Source organism: Oncorhynchus clarkii, chromosome 19 (assembly GCF_045791955.1).
Source record: "Oncorhynchus clarkii lewisi isolate Uvic-CL-2024 chromosome 19, UVic_Ocla_1.0, whole genome shotgun sequence".
NCBI classification, from domain to species: Eukaryota; Metazoa; Chordata; class Actinopteri; order Salmoniformes; family Salmonidae; genus Oncorhynchus; species Oncorhynchus clarkii.
This window is the reverse complement of record NC_092165.1, coordinates 33246105-33271742: the sequence shown is the minus strand read 5'-3', so window position 1 is coordinate 33271742 and position 25638 is coordinate 33246105. Positions and strand designations below refer to the sequence as shown.

Below are 25638 nucleotides of genomic sequence, written 5' to 3'. Positions count from 1 at the left end.
AACTTTGCTTAAAAAGTCACATAATAAGTTGCATGGACTCATGCTGGGTGTTTAACATTATTTTCTAACCTCATCTCTGTACCCCACACATACAATTATCTGTAAGGTCCCTCAGTCGAGCAGTGAATTTCAAACACGGACTCAACCACAAAGACCAGGGAGGTTTTCCAATGCCTTGCAAAGTAGGGCAACTTTTGGTAGATGGGTAAAAAAAAAAGTAGACATTGAATTACCTTTGAGCATGGTGAAGTCATTAATTACACTTTGGATGGTGTATTAATGCACCCAGTCACTACAACGATACAGGTGTCCTTCCTAACACAGTTGCCAGAGAGAAAGGAAACCACTCAGAAGGCCAATAATGACTTTAAAGAGTTAAAATGGCTGTGATCGGAGAAAACTGAGAATGGATCAACAACATTGTAGTTTCTCCACAATCCTAGTGGAATGAAAAGAAGGAAGCCTGTACAGAATAAAAAAGATTCTAAAACATGCATCCTGTTTGCAACAAGGCACTAAAGTAATACTGCAAATCAAATTGCAAAGCAATTCACTTTTTGTCCTGAATACAAAGTGTTATGTTTGGGGCAAATCCAAAACAACATATTACTGAGTGACACTCTCCATATTTTCAATCATAGTGGTAGCTGCATCATGTTATGGTTTTGCTTGTAATCGTTAAGGACTGGGGAGTTTTTCAGGATAAGCACAAGCAAAATCCTTGAGGAAAACCTGGTTCAGTCTGCTTTCAACCAGACACTGGGAGATGAATTCACCTTTCAGCAGGACAATAACCTTAAACACAAATCTACACAGGTGTTGCTTACCAAGAAGACAGTGAATGTTCCTGAGTGGCCGAGTTACAGTTTTGAGTTAAATCTATGTCAAGACCTGAAAATGTGTTGTCTAGCACTGATCAACATCCAATTTGACAGTGCTTGAAGAATTGTGAAAATAATAAATGGCCAAATGTTGATCATTGCTATCCAGGTGTGGAAAGCTCTTAGAGACTTACCCAGAACAACTCACAGCTGTAATCACTGACAAATGTGATTCTAACATGTATTGACTCAGGGTGTTGAATACTTATCTAATCAAGATATATTAGTGTTTTATTTTTCATATTTCTTTTACAAATATAAGAATGTTTCTTTGACATTCTATTTTGTGTAGATCGTTGACAAAAAAAAGTATATCAAGACATTATCATGTATATATCATGTATATCAAGACATTCAGTTGAATAGATTCATGCAAAACTTGGAAGAAATCACTATAAGTTCATTTTAAGAAAGTCATGAAGCAGAGACAAATTATAAAAAATACAGTGCTTTGCTAAATATCTGTAAAGCTAAGATTTTCAACTTGTCACTTTGCTCAGTGTATTTAGAGCTTGTGACACAGCTCAACACCAGTCAGTCAGTGTAGCAATAAACCAGTCAGTTAGTTAACCCCAGGAGGTTAGGGGTTGAAGATTAGGTTAAATAGGTTAGAGGTCAGAGGCTGAAAATGAAAGCATCCCTTACCTTTTCCCTTCCAGACCTCAGCCAGGTGACACACGTTCTCTCCGGCCTCCTTACAGAACTCAACCACATTCTTACAAGTGGTCTCTGGGGTGATGGGCACCTCTGTCAGCATCTGCTGGCAGTCACTCAGGTACACTGTCAGGATCATCTGCATGAGAGAGACAGAGAAATAGCTTGTCAAACATACTATATATCTCTGACGAAACATAGCCTGGGCTCATACTGTATATGCCTTAGCAAACTCTTATATCGTAGTCATGAAGAGTTGGCTACAGCAGATCAGACAGCAGATCAGACTACTGGTAATATCTATACAACGTACATACAGTGCCTTGCGAAAGTATTCGGCCCCCTTGAACTTTGCGACCTTTTGCCACATTTCAGGCTTCAAACATAAAGATATAAAACTGTATTTTTTGTGAAGAATCAACAAGTGGGACACAATCATGAAGTGGAACAACATTTATTGGATATTTCAAACTTTTTTAACAAATCAAAAACTGAAAACTTGGGCGTGCAAAATTATTCAGCCCCCTTAAGTTAATACTTTGTAGCGCCACCTTTTGCTGCGATTACAGCTGTAAGTCGCTTGGGGTATGTCTCTATCAGTTTTGCACATCGAGAGACTGAATTTTTTTCCCATTCCTCCTTGCTAAACAGCTCGAGCTCAGAGAGGTTGGATGGAGAGCATTTGTGAACAGCAGTTTTCAGTTCTTTCCACATATTCTCAATTGGATTCAGGTCTGGACTTTGACTTGGCCATTCTAACACCTGGATATGTTTATTTTTGAACCATTCCATTGTAGATTTTGCTTTATGTTTTGGATCATTGTCTTGTTGGAAGACAAATCTCCGTCCCAGTCTCAGGTCTTTTGCAGACTCCATCAGGTTTTCTTCCAGAATGGTCCTGTATTTGGCTCCATCCATCTTCCCATTAATTTTAACCATCTTCCCTGTCCCTGCTGAAGAAAAGCAGGCCCAAACCATGATGCTGCCACCACCATGTTTGACAGTGGGGATGGTGTGTTCAGCTGTGTTGCTTTTACGCCAAACATAACGTTTTGCATTGTTGCCAAAAAGTTCCATTTTGGTTTCATCTGACCAGAGCACCTTCTTCCACATGTTTGGTGTGTCTCCCAGGTGGCTTGTGGCAAACTTTAAACAACACTTTTTATGGATATCTTTAAGAAATGGCTTTCTTCTTGCCACTCTTCCATAAAGGCCAGATTTGTGCAATATACGACTGATTGTTGTCCTATGGACAGAGTCTCCCACCTCAGCTGTAGATCTCTGCAGTTCATCCAGAGTGATCATGGGCCTCTTGGCTGCATCTCTGATCAGTCTTCTCCTTGTATGAGCTGAAAGTTTAGAGGGACGGCCAGGTCTTGGTAGATTTGCAGTGGTCTGATACTCCTTCCATTTCAATATTATCGCTTACACAGTGCTCCTTGGGATGTTTAAAGCTTGGGAAATCTTTTTGTATCCAAATCCGGCTTTGTACTTTTTCACAACAGTATCTCGGACCTGCCTGGTGTGTTCCTTGTTCTTCATGATGCTCTCTGCGCTTTTGACGGACCTCTGAGACTATCACAGTGCAGGTGCATTTATACGGAGACTTGATTACACACAGGTGGATTGTATTTACCATCATTAGTCATTTAGGTCAACATTGGATCATTCAGAGATCCTCACTGAACTTCTGGAGAGAGTTTGCTGCACTGAAAGTAAAGGTGCTGAATAATTTTGCACTCCCAATTTTTCAGTTTTTGATTTGTTAAAAAAGTTTGAAATATCCAATAAATGTTGTTCCACTTCATGATTGTGTCCCACTTGTTGTTGATTCTTCACAAAACATTTTTTTTATATATCTTTATGTTTGAAGCCTGAAATGTGGCAAAAGGTCGCAAAGTTCAAGGGGGCCGAATACTTTCGCAAGGCACTGTATGCCAGGAATTTGAATGCATGTAACCCAGGGAGGAAAGCTCTTGAATTACAGGAAATGTCCCCTTAGCTCCGGTTGCCCTCTAACCTAAATACATTTCCATCAAATGCTTTGCCTTAAAGACAGAGGCATTCAGGAGGGAGAGAGACTATTGAAGACTGAGCTGAGCTACAAACATTAAAGAGATATTACAAGCGCAAAGATAGTACAGGCAGACTGCCAAACCAACATGCGTGATTTGGTGGCATCATGACAAGTTTGCTTCAATTAGTGCCTACAACCTATTGGTAAATAAAAACAAGATTGATTATTGAAATTCCTAGCACAAAAAAAAGAGGCAACACGAAGGTGTGTGTGTGCGCGTGCCTGCAATACAGTATTTGCTCTCAATAAAGAGTACTGAGAAACCACATTTATAAATAGGATTTCCTGGTAAAATGAGAAGTGACGTCCTCATTTCCAGATTGACAATCTGTAGTAAACAGAAATGGGGGATAATCTGCTAAATTTTGGATTAATCTGCAAATTTGGGTTGCGGAATCCAAATATGTTCCTCCCTAAATGTCATACCCCCCTTCCTGCTGCAGCGGATACTTCCACGATAGGATTGACATAGACAGAGGTGCTTGACACGGGTCCCTTGGCCTGTATAAACCATCTGTATAAACCCTCTGCCTCCACTCTGTAGTGGCTCAGCCCAGCCCCATAAACATGTCTAAACCACAGACACACCGACCGAGACAAGCCCTGCAACGGGGCCGCACGTCCAGTCCAAGATGTAAGGTAATCTCTCACTGCCAGAGCACACGCACAGACACAGACCGATAGATTGAGAGGAGGAATTCTGTAAGGCGCAGATTACAACATAGAGAGCACTATAATAATGAGATTATGGAGGTTATAAACATGTATATGTCTGTGTCCACGGGGTGACAAGTGAAAACATACACCAGGGGAGAGAGAGAGAGCATAAACAAATCCAGGATGGGAAGGTTATTGTAGGGGGAAAAGGATAATCTATGTTTTTCTCCTTAGGGATTGGCCTGTAGTGCTGTCGACTATACAGGGGGAAAAAAACACACAGGCCGCTTCGAACCATTCTATCAAACAAGAATCAACCAACAAGGTTCAGAAAACCCAAACCAGTCCTGAACTCATCATCGGTGCTAAATATTCTCTTGACACACAGGAACGTGTTTGCCAACACGCATGCATCTGTGATCTACTCTGTCCTGCATCTCTCAATGAAAGGTCAGAAACCAGACAGAAAAAAAGCTAACAGAGGGGCAAAACCTACCTCTGCCTAATAGTATTAAACACTCAGTCACACTGAGCAGCCTACTACACGTTAGTTCTGCACAGGGGAGCCAGCCAGCCACACACAGTAACATGTTAACATTCTTAATAAACTTTCACACAGTCAAGTAACATTGTATAGCTACAAAAAGAAACCACACATACGCCTAACACCTAGAATCCAATCCCCTTGAAAATTCTGTGCAAAAAGATACAATACACATTCATATGCATCAGCAACATTCTGTACTCAACCACATACATACTGTGCCTTTCCTGTCTCCTGTCTCCTCACCCGAACTACACTCATTCACTAACAAAAACATCAACAGCCCACCAACCTCTTAAACTTACACAAACACTTAACATACAAGCACACTCTCCAGCTTCCCAAAATGACTCCTAGCCAGCTGTGAATGCCTTTCGCTATTTTAAGGAGCAGCACATGGGTACCGTCAGAGTCAGACTCAAAGCTGGACAGGACAGAATAGCGGCAGCGCCCACCTCCCAGCCAGCTCCAGCCAGTCCAGTGCTACAGCTATAACCCTGTCTGTCTGTCTGTCTGTCTGTATGTCTGTCTCTGTCTGTCTGTCTGTTCACCTTAGCCGCCCTGCATGGCGTCTTCCTGCCCTGGTTCCTCTGCTGCTGTTGCTGCGGCCCGGGACGGACCCTCTGGTGGAGCCAGGCCTTGTCCTTGGTTACACTAACCAGACTGTGCAGCACCATGCTGAAGAACCTCTTCATAGAGCCGGAGGGAGAAGACTCACACAGGCAGACAGATGGACAGGAGGGCAGGCAGGGCTGAGAGAGACTCACTGCGTGTCTGTCTGTGTGCACGGGTCTCCAAGTGTGTGCGTGTGGGTGACACCAGGCACAAGGCAGGAGAAGGGTAGGGGTGGGGGTGTCAGTGACTGAACGTGAGGAGCGTAGTCAAGGTGGGGGGGGGGGGGGGTGATAAATGCAGCCATAGCCAGGGCCAGGCAAGGGGTAGGGGTAATATAACGCGGCCGGCCCCCTTCAGAATGAGATTCCCTAGGAACAGGAACAGCCGTGGGGCTGAGAGAGATAAGAGGCGCCTGGTGACACTAACCAGACCAGGCTGTCACTGTCATAGGGCATCAATAGGAGGAACAGGACACTCAGTGACCACAGACACATAATCATCCAGCTAAACAACACACAGAGGCATCCAGGCTGTATCACAACCGGCCGTGATTGGGAGTCCCATAGGGCGGAGCACAATTGTCTCAGCATCGTCGGCTTGGCCGGTGTAGGCCATCATTGTAAATAAGCATTTGATCTTAACTGACTTGCCTAGTTAAATAAAGGTTATGTAAAATATAATAAAATGAAACACACACACACAGAGGCACACTGTCAAGAGCGTTTAGAGAAGGATTGGACCAAGGTGTAGCGTGGTAAGCGTACATCTTTCTTTGTTAGATGAACACCAAAAAAATATATATATATATAAACGAACGTAACGTTTTGTAGCGCTAACACAGCAACTATACAAAAACAAGATCCCACAATCTAAGGTGGGAAAAAGGGCTGCCTAAGTATGATCCCCAATCAGAGACAACGATAAACAGCTGCCTTTGATTGGGAACCATACTAGGCCAACAAAGAAATAGAAACATAGATTTGCCCACCCAAGTCACACCCTGACCTAACCAAATAGAGAATAAAAAAGTCTCTAAGGTCAGGCGTGACAGTACCCCCTCCCCAAAGGTGCGGACTCCGGCCGCAAACCTGAACCTATAGGGGAGGGTCCGGGTGGGCATCTCATCTCGGTGGAGGTTCCGGTGCGGGACGCAGACCCCGCTCCGCTTGAAGCTCCCCCCACTTCGGTGGCTCCTCTGGTGCGGGGATCGTCAACGGGGACTCCGGACCGTAGATCGTCGTCGCGGACTCTGGACTGGGGACCGTCGTTGGAGGCTGGGGACCGTCGCTGGTGATCCTCACTGGAGGCTCCGGGCCATGGATCATCACTGGAGGCTTCGTGCCATGGATCATCACTGGAGGCTTCGTGCCATGGATCATCACTGGAGGCTTCGGGCCATGGATCATCACTGGAGGCTTCGTGCCATGGATCCTCACTGGAGGCTTCGTGCCATGGATCCTCACTGGAGACTTCGTGCCATGGATCCTCACTGGAGGCTTCGTGCCATGGATTCTCACTGGAGGCTTCGGACCATGGATCCTCACTGGAGGCTTCAGGCCATGGATCATCACTGGAGGCTTCGGGCCATAGATCATCACTGGAGGCCTGAGCGCGTGGAACTGGCACAGGACGCACCGGGCTGGAGAGACGCACTGGAGGCCGGGTGCATGGAGCTGGCAAAACGCGTCCTGGCTGGATACCCACTTTAGCTCGGTAAGTGTGGAGAGCTGGCACAGCACGCACTGGGCTGTGAAGGCGCACTGGAGGCATAGTGGGTAGAGCCGGCGCAGGATATACTGGGCCGTGGAGGTGCACTGGAGGTCTGGAGCGTAGAACTGGCACAACGCGTCCTGGCTGAATACCCCCTGTAGCACTGCAAGTGCGGGGAGCTGGCACAGGCCGCACTGGGTTGTGCTGGTGAACTGGGGATACCGTGCGTAGAGCTGGCGCAGGATATCCTGGGCCGAGGAGACGCACTGGAGACCAGGACCACTGAGCCGGCACAATCCGTCCTGGACAGATGCTCACCTTAGCACGGCAAGTACGGAAAGCAGGCACAGAACGCACCGGGCTAAAGGTGCGCACTGGAGACACGGTGCGCAGAACCGGAAAACATGGTATCTGAACCGTGACCAACTCCTCATCGTAATTACAGGGAGTTGGTTCTTGTTCCCAACTTTGCTCTGCTCGCCACCCCATGTGCCCCCCCAAATTTTCTTTTGAGGTTGCCTCTCGGGCTTCCGTCGTCTCGTTGCTGTTCCTCTCTCGCTGCCTCAGCCTGCTTCCATGGCAGGGTCTTGTCCCCTGCCATTACCTCCTCCCAGGTCCAGGATGTCCTCCACTCCTGGGCACGCTGCTTGGTAACTTGGTGGTGGGATCTTCTGTCAAGAGCGTTTAGAGAAGTATTGGACCAAGGTGCAGCGTGGTAAGCGTACATCTTTCTTTATTTGATGAACACCAAAAAAATGTATATATATTATTATATATATATATATAAACAAACGTAACGTTTTGTAGCAGCAACTATACAAAAACAAGATCCCACAATCTAAGGTGGGAAAAAGGGCTGCCTAAGTATGATCCCCAATCAGAGACAACGATAAACAGCTGCCTCTGATTGGAAACCATACTAGGCCAACAAAGAAATAGAAACATTAACCTAACCAAATAGAGAATAAAAAAGGCTCTCTAAGGTCAGGGCGTGACACACACACATTCTGACTGTTCAAACGTTCAAATGTTCCAGCAGCTACATAACTTTTTATTTTTTGTTTAACCTTAATTTAACTAGGCTAGTCAGTTAAGAACAAAATCTTAATTACAATGACTTAAACCTGCTGAGAGGACAAAACTACAATAATTCCATTTGTTAGAGAACAAATGATCCCATCCCATCTCATATTTTCATTCTCTATTCTCATTCACTTGATTTTTGGTCTGAAGAAGGGCAGAATGGATCTCCTGACTGATTTCCATGAAGCACAAATCTAATAGTTGTGCCAGCAGCATCCCGGGCCTTGTCGATAATAAATCTGAGGACACAAAGCAGGCGTTGTCGCAGTGGGCCTGGAGCTGGGCTGACTGATGAACCACTGCCTGGAAACAAATCCCTGTGATGCACAGTTTACCCTGTTACTCAGACCTCATTTACCAGGCAGAGCGAGATAGACAGTGAGTGTGAGTGTGTGTGTGCGCGGGTGTGTGTAAAACCCTTCTAATATCCACTTCTGACTCAGAGGCAGTCCTATGGGGCAAGATGTTTATAAACAAAGTGTCTTAAGCTCCTTAAAAGGAATACCCCCAAGGCATCAAACGAACCACATGAAAAGTATAACAAATCATTAGAGAGATTTGAGATACAGTATCTCCTTATCAGTGGATGGATTTGCAACATGTCTGATTGGTGGAAGATATAGTGTGTGTGCTACTTTTAACCAGGTCCCAGGACAGACAACAAAGATAAGAACCCAAAATGCAGACAGACAGTGTGAGGTTTCAGAGTCAGACACATTGGGACTGACCCGGACCAACCAACCGACACCTGATTTAGTGTCCTGGCTGGCTCCCCTGTGCAGCACAGTACAGAACAGTCAATAAAGTCTCCATAGCAACCACTGTGTCTGTGGAAACACGCTTGCCTGGCACCCCTAGAAAAGATCCCAGGCAGACAGTCCTGTTCTTCTTGAGATTGTGGAAGTTAAACACAGGACATGACTGTAAACAACACTCTCCATCCTCAGTCTATTCAATGGAGCTGACAGCCTCCCATTCACACAGCTGACATACATGCCTAGTGGGTTAGCACATTGACGCGAGACTGGGGGGAGTGTTTGCCATTAAGTCAAGAGGTTGAATGGAAGGTTCAGTTTTTATAAGGTGAGGATCTGAACTTAGTTTGTTTTGGTTCGGATGTATAGCTTTCTCTGTGATAGAACCCTGCCTTGGAGCAGCTGACATAGACTAGCACTGTTTGCTCCACGTTCTGCTACAAACAGAAATGTACTTTATCCTCTAGTTAGCGAGATCACGGTTGGGTTGAATTCCATTTCAATTCAGTCAGTTCAGCAAGTAAACAGAATTTCCAAATCCAATTTTCCTCTGTGATTTTCCCCCCAATTGGAATTGGAATTTCACTTTACTTCCTTAATGGACTGAATTGAAATGGTATTGACCCCAAACCTGAGAGGGAAGCATCAATACAAATGGCACATGGCAGGAGTCATAACAACGACAGTTCCCTGCAGCTCGACTACACAGTGATATCATGCATCACTTACACTAATGAGAGCTGAGGAGGAGATTTTTAGACTCTGCCCTGATATGATCGAGGAAGAGAAGGAGGGGGACTCTCACTATAACAACAACAATAAGTCAGTAAATTAAACAGGTTAAGTCTGTAAGCCTACAACTGGCTACTGGTCAAGTCATGAGATGAGATGAGAGCGTACAAAATGGCTCACGATCAAAATCAGCCGGTTAACTACTGGAGGGCTCTGAACTTCATATTTGGCTTGTAACACTGCCGTTGAAGTAGGTTATATGCTATTGGTTGTGATGTTTATAATACTCAAGCCCCCAATGATAACTCATGTACAACCCAGTCTATTTTCCATGGAGGTTCAGCAGCTCAAAATAAGACTTAGAATAATACTCAGTCCACCAGCAGCTTGTCTTTTCTGACTATTCCACCCAAATTGTCAATTCCGCTGTCTGTTTAAAAGCTATGAGAGGGGTTGTAAATCTGGGTGGGAATAAAGGGAATAGGGAGGGACTACAGTTGAAGTCGGATGTTTACATACACTTTAGCCAAATACATTTAAACTCAGTTTTTCACAATTGATGACATTTAATCCTAGTAAACATTCCCTGTCTTAGGTCAGTTTTGATCACTACTTTATTTTAAGAACATGAAATGTCAGAATAATAGTAGAAATAATAATTTCTTTCAGCTTTTATTTCTTTCATCACATTCCCAGTGGGTCAGAAGTTTACTTACACTCAATTAGTATTTGGTAGCAATTTGGTAGCATTGCCTTTAAATTGTTTAACTTGGGTCAAACATTTTGGGTAGCCTTCCACAAGCTTCCCACAATGAGTTGGTTGAATTTTGGCCCATTCCTCCTGACAGAGCTGGTGTCACTGAGCCAGGTTTGTAGGCCTCCTTGCTTGCATATGCTTTTTCAGTTCTGCCCACAAATGTTCTATAGGATTGAGGTCAGGGCTTGTGATGGCCACTCCAATACCTTGACTTTGTTGTCCTTAAGCCATTTTGCCACAACTTTGGAAGTATGCTTGGGGTCATTGTCCATTTGGAAGACTCATTTGCGACCAAGATCTAACTTCATGACTGATGTCTTGAGATGTTGCTTCAATATATCCACATAATTTTCCTAACTCATGATGCCATCTATTTTGTGAAGTGCCAGTCCCTCCTGCAGCAAAGCACCCCCACGACATGATGCTGCCACCCCCGTGCTTCACGGTTGGGATGGTGTTCTTTAGCTTGCAAGCCGCCCTATTTTTCCTCCAAACATAACGATGGTCATTCTGGCCAAACAGTTCTATTTTTGTTTCATCAGACCAGAGGACATTTCTTCAAAAAGTACGATCTTTGTCCCCATGTGCAGTTGCAAACCGTAGTCTGGCTTTTTTTTATGGAGGTTTTGGAGAAGTGGCTTCTCCTTGCTGAGCGGCCTTTCAGGTTATGTTGATATAGGACTTGGTTTACTGTGGATATAGATACTTCTGTACCTGTTTCCTCCAGCCTCTTCACAAGGTCCTTTGCTGTTGTTCTGGGATTGATTTGCACTTGTCGCACCAAAGTACGTTCATCTCTAGGAGACAGAACTCATCTCCTTCCTGAGTGGTTTGACGGCTGCGTGGTCCCATGGTGTTTATACTTGCGTACTATTGTTTGACAGATGAACGTGGCACCTTCAGGCATTTGGAAATTGCTCCCAAGGATGAACCAGACTTGTGGAGGTCTACAATTTTTTTCTGAAGTCTTGGCTGATTTCTTTTGATTTTCCCATGATGTCAAGCAAAGAGGCACTGAGTTTGAAGGTAGGCCTTGAAATGCATCCACAGGTACACCTCCAATTGACTCAAATGATGTCAATTAGTCTATCAGAAGCATCTAAACCCTTGACATAATTTTCGGGAATTTTCCAAGTTGTTTAAAGGCACAGTCAATTTAGTGTATGTAAACTTTTGACCCACTGGAATTGTGATACAGTGAATTATAAGTGAAATAATCTGTCTGTAAACAATTGTTGGAAAAATGTATTGTCATGCACAAAGTAGATGTCCTAACCGACTTGTCAAAACTATAGTTTGTTAACAAGAAATGTGTGGAGTGGTTGAAAAACGAGTTTTAATGACTCCAACCTAAGTGTCTGTCGGCGCCGGTGACTTCCGGCGCCGACAGAGATGGCCGCCTCGCTTCGCGTTCCTAGGAAACTATGCAGTTTTTTGTTTTTTTACGTGTTATTTCTTACATTAGTACCCCAGGTCATCTTAGGTTTCATTACATACAGTCGAGAAGAACTACTGAATATAAGATCAGCATCAACTCACCATCAGTACGACCAAGAATATGTTTTTCGCGACGCGGATCCTGTGTTCTGCCTTACAAACAGGACAACGGAGTGGATCCTATGCAGCGACCCAAAAAAACGACTCCGAAAGAGAGGGAAACGAGGCGGTCTACTGGTCAGACTCCGGAGACGGGCACAGCGCACACCACTCCCTAGCATTCTTCTTGCCAATGTCCAGTCTCTTGACAACAAGGTTGATGAAATCCGAGCAAGGGTAGCATTCCAGAGGGACATCAGAGACTGTAACGTTCTTTGCTTCACGGAAACGTGGCTTACTGGAGAGACGCAATCCGAAGCGGTGCAGCCAACAGGTTTCTCCACGCATCGCGCAGACAGGAAAAAACATCTTTCTGGTAAAAAGAGGGGCGGGGGCGTATGCCTTATGACTAACGTGACATGGTGCGATGAAAGAAACATACAGGAACTCAAATCCTTCTGTTCACCTGATTTAGAATTCCTCACAATCAAATGTAGACCGCATTATCTACCAAGAGAATTCTCTTCGATTATAATCACAGCCGTATATATCCCCCCCCAAGCAGACACATCGATGGCTCTGAACGAACTTTATTTAACTCTCTGCAAACTGGAAACAATTTATCCGGAGGCTGCATTCATTGTAGCTGGGGATTTTAACAAGGCTAATCTGAAAACAAGACTCCCCAAATTTTATCAGCATATCGATTGCGCAACCAGGGGAGGAAAGACCTTGGACCATTGTTACTCTAACTTCCGCGACGCATATAAGGCCCTGCCCCGCCCCCCTTTCGGAAAAGCTGACCACGACTCCATTTTGTTGATCCCTGCCTACAGACAGAAACTAAAACAAGAGGCTCCCACGCTGAGGTCTGTCCAACGCTGGTCCGACCAAGCTGACTCCACACTCCAAGACTGCTTCCATCACGTGGACTGGGAGATGTTTCGTATTGCGTCAGATAACAACATTGACGAATACGCTGATTCGGTGTGCGAGTTCATTAGAACGTGCGTTGAAGATGTCGTTCCCATAGCAACGATTAAAACATTCCCTAACCAGAAACCGTGGATTGATGGCAGCATTCGTGTGAAACTGAAAGCGCGAACCACTGCTTTTAATCAGGGCAAGGTGTCTGGTAACATGACCGAATACAAACAGTGCAGCTATTCCCTCCGCAAGGCTATCAAACAAGCTAAGCGCCAGTACAGAGACAAAGTAGAATCTCAATTCAACGGCTCAGACACAAGAGGCATGTGGCAGGGTCTACAGTCAATCACGGACTACAGGAAGAAACCCAGCCCAGTCACGGACCAGGATGTCTTGCTCCCAGGCAGACTAAATAACTTTTTTGCCCGCTTTGAGGACAATACAGTGCCACTGACACGGGCTGCAACGAAAACATGCGGTCTCTCCTTCACTGCAGCCGAGGTGAGTAAGACATTTAAACGTGTTAACCCTCGCAAGGCTGCAGGCCCAGATGGCATCCCCAGCCGCGCCCTCAGAGCATGCGCAGACCAGCTGGCCGGTGTGTTTACGGACATATTCAATCAATCCCTATACCAGTCTGCTGTTCCCACATGCTTCAAGAGGGCCACCATTGTTCCTGTTCCCAAGAAAGCTAAGGTAACTGAGCTAAATGACTACCGCCCCGTAGCACTCACATCCGTCATCATGAAGTGCTTTGAGAGACTAGTCAAGGACCATATCACCTCCACCCTACCTGACACCCTAGACCCACTCCAATTTGCTTACCGCCCAAATAGGTCCACAGACGATGCAATCTCAACCACACTGCACACTGCCCTAACCCATCTGGACAAGAGGAATACCTATGTGAGAATGCTGTTCATCGACTACAGCTCGGCATTCAACACCATAGTACCCTCCAAGCTCGTCATCAAGCTCGAGACCCTGGGTCTCGACCCCGCCCTGTGCAACTGGGTACTGGACTTCCTGACGGGCCGCCCCCAGGTGGTGAGGGTAGGCAACAACATCTCCTCCCCGCTGATCCTCAACACTGGGGCCCCACAAGGTTGCGTTCTGAGCCCTCTCCTGTACTCCCTGTTCACCCACGACTGCGTGGCCACGCACGCCTCCAACTCAATCATCAAGTTTGCGGACGACACAACAGTGGTAGGCTTGATTACCAACAACGATGAGACGGCCTACAGGGAGGAGGTGAGGGCCCTCGGAGTGTGGTGTCAGGAAAACAACCTCACACTCAACGTCAACAAAACTAAGGAGATGATTGTGGACTTCAAGGACATCAAGGACATCAACCACCCGAGCCACTGCCTGTTCACCCCGCTATCATCCAGAAGGCGAGGTCAGTACAGGTGCATCAAAGCTGGGACCGAGAGACTGAAAAACAGCTTCTATCTCAAGGCCATCAGACTGTTAAACAGCCACCACTAACACTGAGTGGCTGCTGCCAACACACTGACACTGACTCAACTCCAGCCACTTTAATAATGGGAATTGATGGGAAATGATGTAAATATATCACTAGCCACTTTAAACAATGCTACCTTATATAAATGTTACTTACCCTACATTATTCATCTCATACGCATACGTATATACTGTACTCTATATCATCGACGGTATCCTTATGTAATACATGTATCACTAGCCACTTTATACTATACTATGCCACTTTGTTTACATACTCATCTCATTTGTACATACTGTACCCGATACCATCTACTGTATCTTGCCTATGCTGCTCTGTACCATCACTCATTCATATATCCTTATGTACATATTCTTTATCCCCTTACACTGTGTACAAGACAGTAGTTTTGGAATTGTTAGTTAGATTACTTGTTATTACTGCATTGTCGGAACTAGAAGCACAAGCATTTCGCTACACTCGCATTAACATCTGCTAACCATGTGTATGTGACAAATAAAATTTGATTTGATTTGATTTGATTTGACTTCCGATTTCAACTGTAAGTGTAAGGGAGAGATAGGAGGACTACTTTAGTACAGTTGGACTATAGGGGCGAGCGAGAGGGGCTTGTGCAGAGCTGAAAGCTCATCTGGTATGGGAAATTACCCAGAAATTCAGCCATCTCACCCAACCTCTGTGACGCACAGCGAGGCCGTCCCAGACCATCACAATCCACAGGCTAATCCCTTCCGTCATTCAAACAGCAACTGACTGACTCTCTCTCTCCAGCCTGGTCTCCTCTCCACGCAGCCGCAGGAGGGTAAATTGATAAAGCACACTCTTTATAACCTCCATGTCAACTTGTTTTGACATCGCATTGTTGTTTTTAGCTATATAGATTATGTATTTTGGATGTTTCCAGTGTATTTTGATTACTTTCAGACAATACGATTAATTGCACAATTTTTTTGTTGTTGCAAAAGTAGCTATGCAATTCTGAACTTTCAACCCACTTCACTGCCTCGCTAATTATATAAGTAAAAAATTGCTCAATGAGCAAAAGCCAATTAGCAGGCATGAGGAGAGCCATGTTGGAACAGGGTGTGTGTATGTGTGTGTGTTCTTTCTTACACTGACATCAGCTACTGGTGGACTGACACTGACAGGGAGGTTACAGGTCATGGTGAATGTGCGTCACTGTGTGGGTGATCACCAGAATTGCCTGTCTGTCACTGTTGTGTGGGGATCTTACATAGGCTACCCTAAAAGTATGCCTTACTCCCCTTAATGTTCACTCTCTCTCTCTGTGTAGTTGTATAGGCAGGCAGAGAGTTGAGCAAATGCATAGATCAGTGGTCTATCAAGTGATGTTTAATCATAGTAAAAAACTGATATTGCAGTGATTTGTCTCATTCACCACCTGCTCACACTCTCACACAAACACACACCACTCAAACACAAAAAGTGGATGAAAGGACAAAAAAAGTACATTGTAATTGATGGGAGTACTGTAGGTCATCCACCACTCAAATTTGCAGACACACAATCCATATGTAGCCTAAAATAATTATGTATATTTTTTATTAGAGCTCATTTGTTCCAAGCTATTCATTCCACAGGCATTTATTAATTCAATCCACAATCTATTTCCAAGAGCTCTCAAAGTAAAAAAAAAAAAAAAAGAAAAAGAAAAAAGAAGATATATTATCTTCTATTCCTATCGGATTACTTTTACTTACCGGCATCATGACTGCAGTGAAACAATAAATATGTTTATTCCAGCCAATCTCTTGGAGTAACACACTCCTCTGTCTGCCTCCTTTGCCTCCCCTAGCCTATGTTGCCTGACAGGCCGGTCCGAATAACCGGTCGGTAGAATCTGCGTCCCGCTCCAGAATCAGATGTAATGGTCCTAAAGCAACGATGCTTGATCCCACAGAGACGCACACAGACACAGACGCTGAAGGCGACGTGTGTCACTGCACGCAATAGTCACAGAACATCACACAGCCTAGTTGGGTGGCATGTTGTTTCAGGGAATTTGCTGCTAAGCGTTACGCTGTAATGACAGTGATTGAACGAGTGCACGCCACAAATAATTCGCCGATTGCCTTAACACGGTTCGACTGCCCTCCCGCGTGCTCTAATATGTAGGATAATCCAAGGACATGACACAGACTGGGACAGACCAAGTCCGCCCCAAAAAAATGTAACAAAGATTATTGCTCTGATCTTGGTTATCCGTGAGATAGTAGCCAATTTTAAAAAATTACCCAAACTCTCTAACGTAGACTTCATATCAAGGAAAAAAACGAACATGTCAAACCACAACAACGTTAGTTTGACTTTCAAACCCAGACTGGTCTCATAGACTAGACGTAACATAGTAAATGTAAATCCGAGACACTGACATTAGTATATGTTACGCTTAGTGTGGTTACATAACATGAAAGGTTACTTAACGCAAAAACGAAAGGGTGGTTCGGTAGGAGTATAACATGAACATCTAGCAACCCAAAGGTTGATTGTTTGATTCTGATCATGGACAATTTCAGCATTTGAGCTAATTAGCAACTACTTACTACTTTTTACTTTTTAGCTACTTTTCTTTTTAGCTACTTTGCTAAAAAGATTGTGTGTTCGAATGTCATCACGGACAACTTTAGTATTTTAGCTAATTAGCAACTTTGCAACTATTTAATACTTTCTTGCCTAGTTATTATCAGCCAGTGCTCTAGTCCTCGTTGATGTGACAAAGAAAATATAAATACAACAGAACTAACTGTTTTAAATGCACAAGATAATGCAACCCACTCTCCATCAGCAGGGGACAAACGTCAGTGACAGGCATGCTTCACACAGAGAGGAGAGGAATGATAGCATTGTACTATTTTGAGGTTGATGCAAAAACATATATACTGATTAACCTCATAAAATAGGCTACCGGAGTATTTGTCCTTTAGTTCAGTTGTTTTAACTCTAAACCAAGTTTATCTGCATGAGAGCAGTTTCAAAACAAGGATGATGCAGATTTAAATGGAACTTCAGTGTCATCTTGTGTCCATACTGTGAAATTAGTTGCTTGCAAGGATGTGTCTAAATGAAGCAGCCTAAACAAATACTTGTAGTTAGCCCTTTATCTATAGTTAGTTGCAGGGAAGGGGAAACAATTTATTGGATTCAATAAACTGTCATTGTTAAGTAACATAGTAGATGCAGTGAACAGTTGGGAGCTGTGAGTTGATGGTTCGGATTACGGGATGCCAAGGTAATATTTTTTCGATATTCTGGTCCAGTTAAAGGGTTGTTCAGATTCACTTAGATCTGTGGACCATACTTTTGGTCAGAATATGAGCTTTTCAAAAGTTGTTTATATATTATAGAGATCAGCCCTTTTGGGAGACCAGATACTTTAGTTATAAATCCCATCATTAGATGGTTTGGTAGTTGGGTTTGCCAAGGGACTCGATAGGCCAGCATAGCTGACCTAAGTTTTAAATATAGAAAAAAGGAGTTGCCTGGTAATGTGCATGTATCTTTCAAATCTTGGAATGTTCTCACACCATTACTGTCCATGATATCGGTAAGGGTACGGATTCCACATTTGTACAATTGGGAGGATGCAAATGGCCGCCCTCCAGATCGCAAGGCATTATTGTGAAATGATTTCCAATTACATCGTTTTTCAATTTTGCGCCAAAATATAAATTGTGTGAGCAGTAATAGGACGAAAGCGTAGTTATTATTGTTTAAGGGACATCTCAGTGAAGACCACCTCTTCCAGGGCAATTGGAGACACCATATATCTCTGTTCTCAGCCAGGGGGCGGAAGAATCATGTCTAAACCAAATTAGGATGGGGTGAAATGCTAGTGCCTGAAAATACAATTTAAAGTTAGATGCAAATAGTCCTCCTACATATTTCCCTCTTTGTAAGTTTGTTAATTGTATCAGGGATCGCTTACCTTGGCATATACATTTTTAAGCCGCAGCAGGCATTTTATCCCAATAGTCAAAAGGGCAATATATTCATTTTGACAATAGATATTCTGCCGGCTAAAGCAACTGGGATATTAGTCCATCTACTGAGGTCGGATTGAATTGATGTGAGCGTTCTGTTAAAGTTTCTGCCAATGGTTTTATCTAAGGAAGGAAATACACTATGCAGTGCCTTTGGAAAGTATTCAGACCCCTTGACTTTTTCCACATTTTGTTACGTTACAGCCTTATTCTAAAATGGATTAAATAAAACTAAATCCTCATCAATCTACACACCATACCCCAGAATGGCAAAGCAAAAACAGGTTTTTAGAAATGTTTGCTAATTTATACAACATTTAAAACAGAAATACCTCATTTACATAATTATTCAGACCCTTTGCTATGAGACTCAACATTGAGCTCAGGTGCATTCTGTTTTCATTGATCATCCTTGAGATGTTTCTACAACTTGATTGGATTTGGAAAGGAACACACTTATCTATTTAAGGTCCCACAGTTGATAATGCATGTTAGAGCAAAAACCAAGCCATTAGGTCGAAGGAATTGTCCGTAAAGCTCTGAGACAGGATTGTGTCGAGGCACAGATCTGGGAAGGGTACCAAAACATTTTTGCAGCATTGAAGGTCCCCAAGAGCACAGTGGCCTCCATCATTCTAAAATTGAAGAAGTTTGGAACCACCAATACTCTTCCTAGAGCTGGCTGCCCAGCCAAACTGAGCAAACGAAGGAGAAGGGCCTTGGTCTGGGAGGTGACCAAGAATGCAATGGTCACTCTGACAGAGTTCCTCTGTGGAGATGGGAGAACCTTCCAGAAGGACAACCATCTCTGCAGCACTCCACCAATCAGGCCTTTATGGTACAGTGGCCAGACGGAAGACACTCCTCAGTAGAAGGCACATGACAGCCCGCTTGGAGTTTGCCAAACGGCATCTAAAGACTCTCAGACCATGAGAAACAAGATTCTCTGGTCTGATGAAACCAAGATTGAACTCTTTGGCCTGAATGCCAAGCATCCCATCTGGAGGAAACCTGGCACCATCCCTATGGAGAAGCACGGTGTTGGCAACATCATGCTGCGGGGATGTTTTTCAGGAGGCAGAGACTGGGAGACTAGTCAGAATCGAAGGAAAGATGAATGGAGAAAAGTACAGAGAGATCCTTGATGAAAACCTGCTCCAGACCGCTCAGGGCCTCAAACTGGGGAGAATGTTCACCTTCCAAAAGAACAACGACCCTAAGCACACAGCCAAGACAACGCAGAAACGGCTTCGGGACAAGTGTCTGAATGTCCTTGAGGGGCCCAGCCAGAGCCCGGACTTGAACCAGATCTAACATCTCTGGAGAGACCTGCAAATATCAGTGCAGCAACGCTCCCCATCCAACCTGACAGAGCTTGAGAGGATCTGCAGAGAAGAATGGGAGAAACTCCCCAAATACAGGTGTTCCAAGCTTGTAGCGTCATACCCAAGAAGACTCAAGGCTGTAATAGCTGCCAAAGGTGCTTCAACAAAGTACTTAGTAAAGGGTATGAATGCTTATGTAAATATGATATTTCTGTTTTTTATTTTTAAATAAATTAGCACATTTTTCAAAAATCCTGGTTTTACTTTGTCATCATGGGGTATTGTATATAGATTGATGAGGGGGAAAAACGATTTAATACATTTTAGAATAAGACTTTAACGTAACAAAATGTGGAAATAATCACAGGGTCTGAATACTTTCCGAACACACTGTATGTACAAAAGTATGTGGACATCCCTTCAAATTAGTTGGTTCGACTATTTCAGCCAACCCAGTTGTTGACAGGTGTATTAAATCGAGCACACAATCGAGCCATGGAATATCCATAAACACATTGGCTCTAGAAAGGCCTTACTGAAGAGCTAAATGATTTTCAATGTGACACCGTAATAGGATGTCACCTTTCCAACAAGTCAGTTCATCACATTTCTGCCCTGCTCGAGCTGCCACAGTAAACTGAAAGTGCTGTTATTGTGAAGTGGAAATGCCTAGGAGCAACAACGGCAACAACGGCTCAGCCGCGGAGTAGTAGGCCACACAAGCTCACAGAACGGGACCGTTGAGTGCTGAAGCGCGTAAAAGTAATCTGTCCTCGGTTGCAACAATCACTACCGAGTTCTAAACTGCCTCTGGAAGCAACATCAGTACAATAACTGTTTGTTGGGAGCTTCATGAAATGGGTTTCCATGGCCGAGCAGCCGCACACAAGACTAAGATCACCATGCGCAATGCCAAGTGTCGGCTGGAATGGTGTAAAGCTCGCCGCCATTGGACGCTGGAGCAGTGGAAACGCATTCGCTGGAGTGATGAATCACCCTACATCATCTAGCAGTCTGACAGACAAATCTGGGTTTGGCGGATGCCAGGAGAATGCAACCTGCCCGAATGCATAGTGCCAACTGTAAAGTTTAGTGGAGGAATAATGGTCTGCGGCTGTTTTTCATGGTTTGGACTAGGCCCCTTAGTTCCAGTGAAGGGAAATCTAAACGCAACAGCATACAATGACATTCTATACATTTCTGTGGTTCCAACTATGTGGCAACAGTTTGGGGAAGGCCCTTTCCTGTTTCAGCATAACAATACCCCTGTGCACAAAGCGCGGTCCATACAGTAATGTGCCCGACCTCCCTAATGCTCTTGTGGCTGAATGGAAGCAAGTCACCACAGCAATGTTCTAGTGGAAAGCCTTCCCAGAGGAGGCTGATATAGCAGCAAACCGGGTCCAACTCCATATTAATGTCCATGATTTTGGAATGAGATGTTCGACGAGCAGGTGTTCACATACTTTTGGTCATGTAGTGTATATCTACTCCCAAATATTTCAAATGGGAAACAATTGGAATTCCATAAATAGAGACGGAGTCCTACATCGGGGTCTTGAGAGGAACTAGGGCTGATTTGATTAAATACATTTTATAACTTGAAATGAAGCTGAATTTACCTAGGATCTTCAATGCGTTTTGGAGCAATTGAGATACATTGTCGAGATATAGTAAAATATCATCCATGGAATCATAGTTGATTCAAAAATGTCAAATAGACCTCAGGAGGAAAACAGTCCCATCCAGGTGATTTGCCTTTATTTATGCTATCCAATGCCCTTTAAATTTCATTAAGAGATATTTGGGCTCCCAGCAACACGGCTTCTTTTAAGAGAAGAGGAGATCTTCATTATTTTAGAAAGGTCTTGGTCAGCCTTGGTGTGGAATTACAATCAAAAGTGTACAGTTCTTTATCCTCTACTGGATCAGTGTCCTTAAACTGGGACAGTTGTAGCTCAGTATGTGATAATGTGACTAGATCTTTCCGGGACATAGACATGTCTTATATGGGCAGAAAGCTTAAATTATTGTTAATCTAACTGCAGTGTTCAATTTACAGTAGCTATTACAGCAAACAAATAACATGATATTGTTTGAGGATAGTGCACAACAACAAAATACTTATCACGGCAACTGGTTTGATACATTCACCTCTGAAGGTAAATAATGTACTTACATTCAGTAATCGTGCTCTGATTTGTCATCTTGAGGGTCCCAGAGATAAAATGTATTGTAGTTTTGTTTGATAAAATCCATGTTTATATTCAAATGTAGGAACTGGGTTCTACAGTTTGATCCCACTGCTGTCTCTGGCTCCACCCCCACCCCGCCCGGCCATCTAGATGTGTGAAGGTTAGTGTATTTTCTGTAAGGAAGCTAATGATCCATCATGTATGGAATTCCTGGGAGTGTGTAACCTTTAATGTTTTAGTGTCATAACATTTTTGTATGTTCTCTATACCTATGTACTTGAAAATGTATAAATTGACCAATTCGGCACATTTGGGCAAACTCCTGGCAGACTTGATACAAAATATTGTGTAGTGATGTAATTCTTCAATGAATCAGACTGAAAATGTGCATACACTGCTGCCATCTTGTGGACAACATCTATATTACACCTAGAATCCTACATCACTGTCTGGCCATTCTCTTGCATTTCAAAGATGCAAAAAAAATAGAAAACGTTTTTTTTGTTTCTATTATCTTTTACCAGATCTAATGTGTTATATTTGCCTACATTAATTTCATATTTCCACAAACTTCAAAGTGTTTCCTTTGCAATAGTATCAAGACTATGCATATCTTGGCCTCCCGGGTGGTGCCGTGGTTAAGGGTGATGTACTGCAGCGCCAGCTGTGCCATCAGAGACCCTGGGTTCGCGCCCAGGCTCTGTCGTAACCGGCCGCGACCGGGAGGTCCGTTGGGCAATGCACAATTGGCCTAGCGTCGTCCGGGTTAGGGAGGGCTTGGTCGGTAGGGATGTCCTTGACTCATCGCACACCAGCGACTCCTGTGGCGGGCCGGGTGCAGTGCGCGCTAACCAAGGTTGCCAGGTGCACGGTGTTTCCTCCGACACATTGTTGCGGCTGGCTTCCGGGTTGGATGCGTGCGGTGTTAAGAAGCAGTACGGCTGGCTAGGTTGGGTTGTGTATTGGAGGACGCATGACTTTCAATCTTCGTCTCTCCCGAGCCCGTACGGGAGTTGTAGCGATGAGACAAGATAGTAGCTACTACAACAATTGGACACTATGAAATTGGGGAGAAAAAGGGGTAAAAAAAAAAAAAAAGAACAAAAAAAAAGAATATGCATATCCTTGTTTCAGGTCTTGAGCCACAGGCAGTTCGATTTGGGTATGTCATTTTAGGCATAAATTGAAAAAAAAGAGGCTTTTCCAACAGTCTTGAAGGAGTTCCCACATATGCTGAGCACTTGTTGGTTGCTTTTCCTTCAATCAGCGGGTCAACTCATCCAAAACCATCTCAATTTGGTTGAGGTCGGGTGATTGTGGAGGCCAGGTCATCTGATGCACCACTCCATCACTCTCCTTCTTGGTCAAATAGCCCTTACACAGCCTGGAGGTGTGTCGGATCATTGTCCTGTTGAAAAACAAATGATAGTCCCACTAAGTGCAAACCAGATGGGATGGCGTATCACTGCAGAATGCTGTGGTAGCCATGCTGGTTAAGTGTGCCTTGAATTCTAAATAAATCACTGACAATGTCACTGGCAAAGCTCCCCCACACCATCACACCTCCTCCTCCATGCTTCACGGTGGGAAACACACATGCGGAGATCATCCGTTCACCTACTCTGTCTCACAAAGACACGGGAGTGGGAAGCAAAAATCTAAAATATGGATTCATCAGACCAAAGGACAGATTTCCACCGGTCTAATGTCCATTTCTCACGTTTCTTGGCCCAAGCAAGTGTCTTCCTCTTATTGGTATCCTTTAGTAGTGGTTTCTTTGCAGCAATTTGACCATGAAGGCCTGATCCACTCAGTCTCCTCTGAACAGTTGATGTTGAGATGTGTCTGTAACTTTAACTCTGTGAAGCATTTATTTGGGCTGAATTTCTGAGGCTGGTAACTCTAATGAACTTATCCCTCATTAGAGCCAGTTTCATCATAGCACTTGAATTTTGCGACTTCACTTGAAGAAATGTTCAAAGTTCTTGCCATTTTCCAGATTGACTGACCTTCATGTCTTAAAGTAATTATGTACTGTCGTTTCTCTTTGCTTATTGGAGCTGTTCTTGCCATAATATGGATTTGGTATTTTACCAAATAGGGCTATCTTCTGTATACCACCACCACCTTGTCACAACACAACTGATTGGCTCAAAGAAATTAAGGAAAGAAATTCAACAAATTAACTTTAGACTAGGCACACCTGTTAATTGAAATGCATTCCAGTTGACTACCTCATGAAGCTGGTTGAGAGAATGCCAAGTGTGCAAAGCTGTCATCAATGCAAAGGGTGGCTATTTGAAGAATCTCAATTATAAAAAATATGTTGATTTTTTTAACACTTTGGTTACTACGTGACTCCATATTTATTATTTAATGGTTTTGACGTCTTCACTAGTATTCTACAATGTAGAAAATAGTAAAAAATATAAAGAAAAACCCTTTAATGAGTAATTCCAGGGTTTGAGTAGATGTGTCCAAACTTTTGACTGGTACTGTATGAATCTCAATAGACATTTATTAAGTGTGAAGCAGAGAGTGAATATCCAACAGAAATGAGTAATATATATTTATAGTAACATTGTTAGGGCATACTAAAATGAAAACAATGCCTTCCAATAACGAGAAAGTTATGTTTGTTTTGATTGTTTTTACACTTTAAAAAAGGGGTAAAAGCAGAACATTGTTTAAGAGTGATCCTTGTGTATTAGCAGTAGTGATTGAGAAGGTCTTCCAATTGGGAAGAAGGGAGAGTCCTAGTTGAGGGAAACAGATATGGAGACTAATGAAAGTAACAAAGAGAATGGTAATATTAGTGGCTTTCAGCACTCTAATAATGCAATATCTTAGTAATTTGAAGTAAATGTTTCAATACAAGGTCACGACGAACAGAGGGATTGAGCAATGGGACTGATATTAAATTAAAGGCTGCTATCTGTTGTTTGAGTTAGAGATAAGCTTCCTGTGGACAAATAGATATTCACCAGTACTTACTGCACTCAAACAGGCTGTAGTGGGACAGAGGTATAAATAATTGAATAAAATATGTTTATGATCATTTCCAATTAATATTACTCAATTCTATACTTTGGGTAGCACCAGTGATTTAAGTAAGAAGGTAATGTAATCTAAAACAGTAATCTGTTTCCATTAAGTAGAACTGTGTCCAGAATTCAAGTAAATGGTTTTAGTTCCGAATATTGAGCTGATAAGCCAGCACCAACTTTTTGAAGGTCCCATCAGATTTGTTAAATAACAGGTTTCATATTTTGACAAGTTAATGTCACATGTAAATACGTCAATGCAACAGGTCAAAATGATAAGACAACAAAAGGAGGACTCTAGGATTGTTTACTTTAGAAGGTGCCTATTCCGCTTAACGGGACACTGTATCATCTGAATTGTCTGAAGTATAATTCTGGATATGCATGGTTTCATCAAGGCTTCCTGCCCAAGATGCAGTAAACTCAATTAAGATTAGGAATTTTTAGTACTGACTAAGTCTACCAATGAATCTGTATTACCAATGGTGCCTTAGGAGAACAGCTAGTATAAAGGTACCCAGTTAAGGGACCTCCCAAATTAAGTAAGTCCTGGCCATTTTGTTAATTTTTACCCTACGTTTTACCACAAACGCCAACACCCACACAACCCACCTGTTAGGTACAGGGAAGAAACACTCACTTAATGGGGTGGAATGATC

At 43.4% G+C, this 25638-nt stretch overlaps 1 protein-coding gene across 13 annotated transcripts in view; it reads right to left on the bottom strand.

Annotated features, from left to right (window-relative positions):
* The window catches only part of LOC139375071 (apoptosis-stimulating of p53 protein 1-like), a 47886-nt gene extending 31141 nt beyond the window's left edge, over positions 1 to 16745 (bottom strand). For 9 of the 13 annotated variants that reach the window (XM_071116476.1, XM_071116477.1, XM_071116479.1 and 6 more), the window contains exons 1-2: positions 5365 to 5634; positions 1527 to 1674 (exon numbers count right to left, since the gene is read on the bottom strand). In XM_071116476.1, the coding sequence (XP_070972577.1) occupies positions 1527 to 1674; positions 5365 to 5508 (292 nt within the window). In that variant the 5' untranslated portion in view covers positions 5509 to 5634. Of the gene's footprint in view, positions 1 to 1526; positions 1675 to 5364; positions 5639 to 16135 lie in introns of those variants that run through there. The other 4 variants (XM_071116487.1, XM_071116488.1, XM_071116491.1 and 1 more) reach the window with 3 other exon arrangements.
* Between the last annotated feature and the right edge of the window lie 8893 nt (positions 16746 to 25638).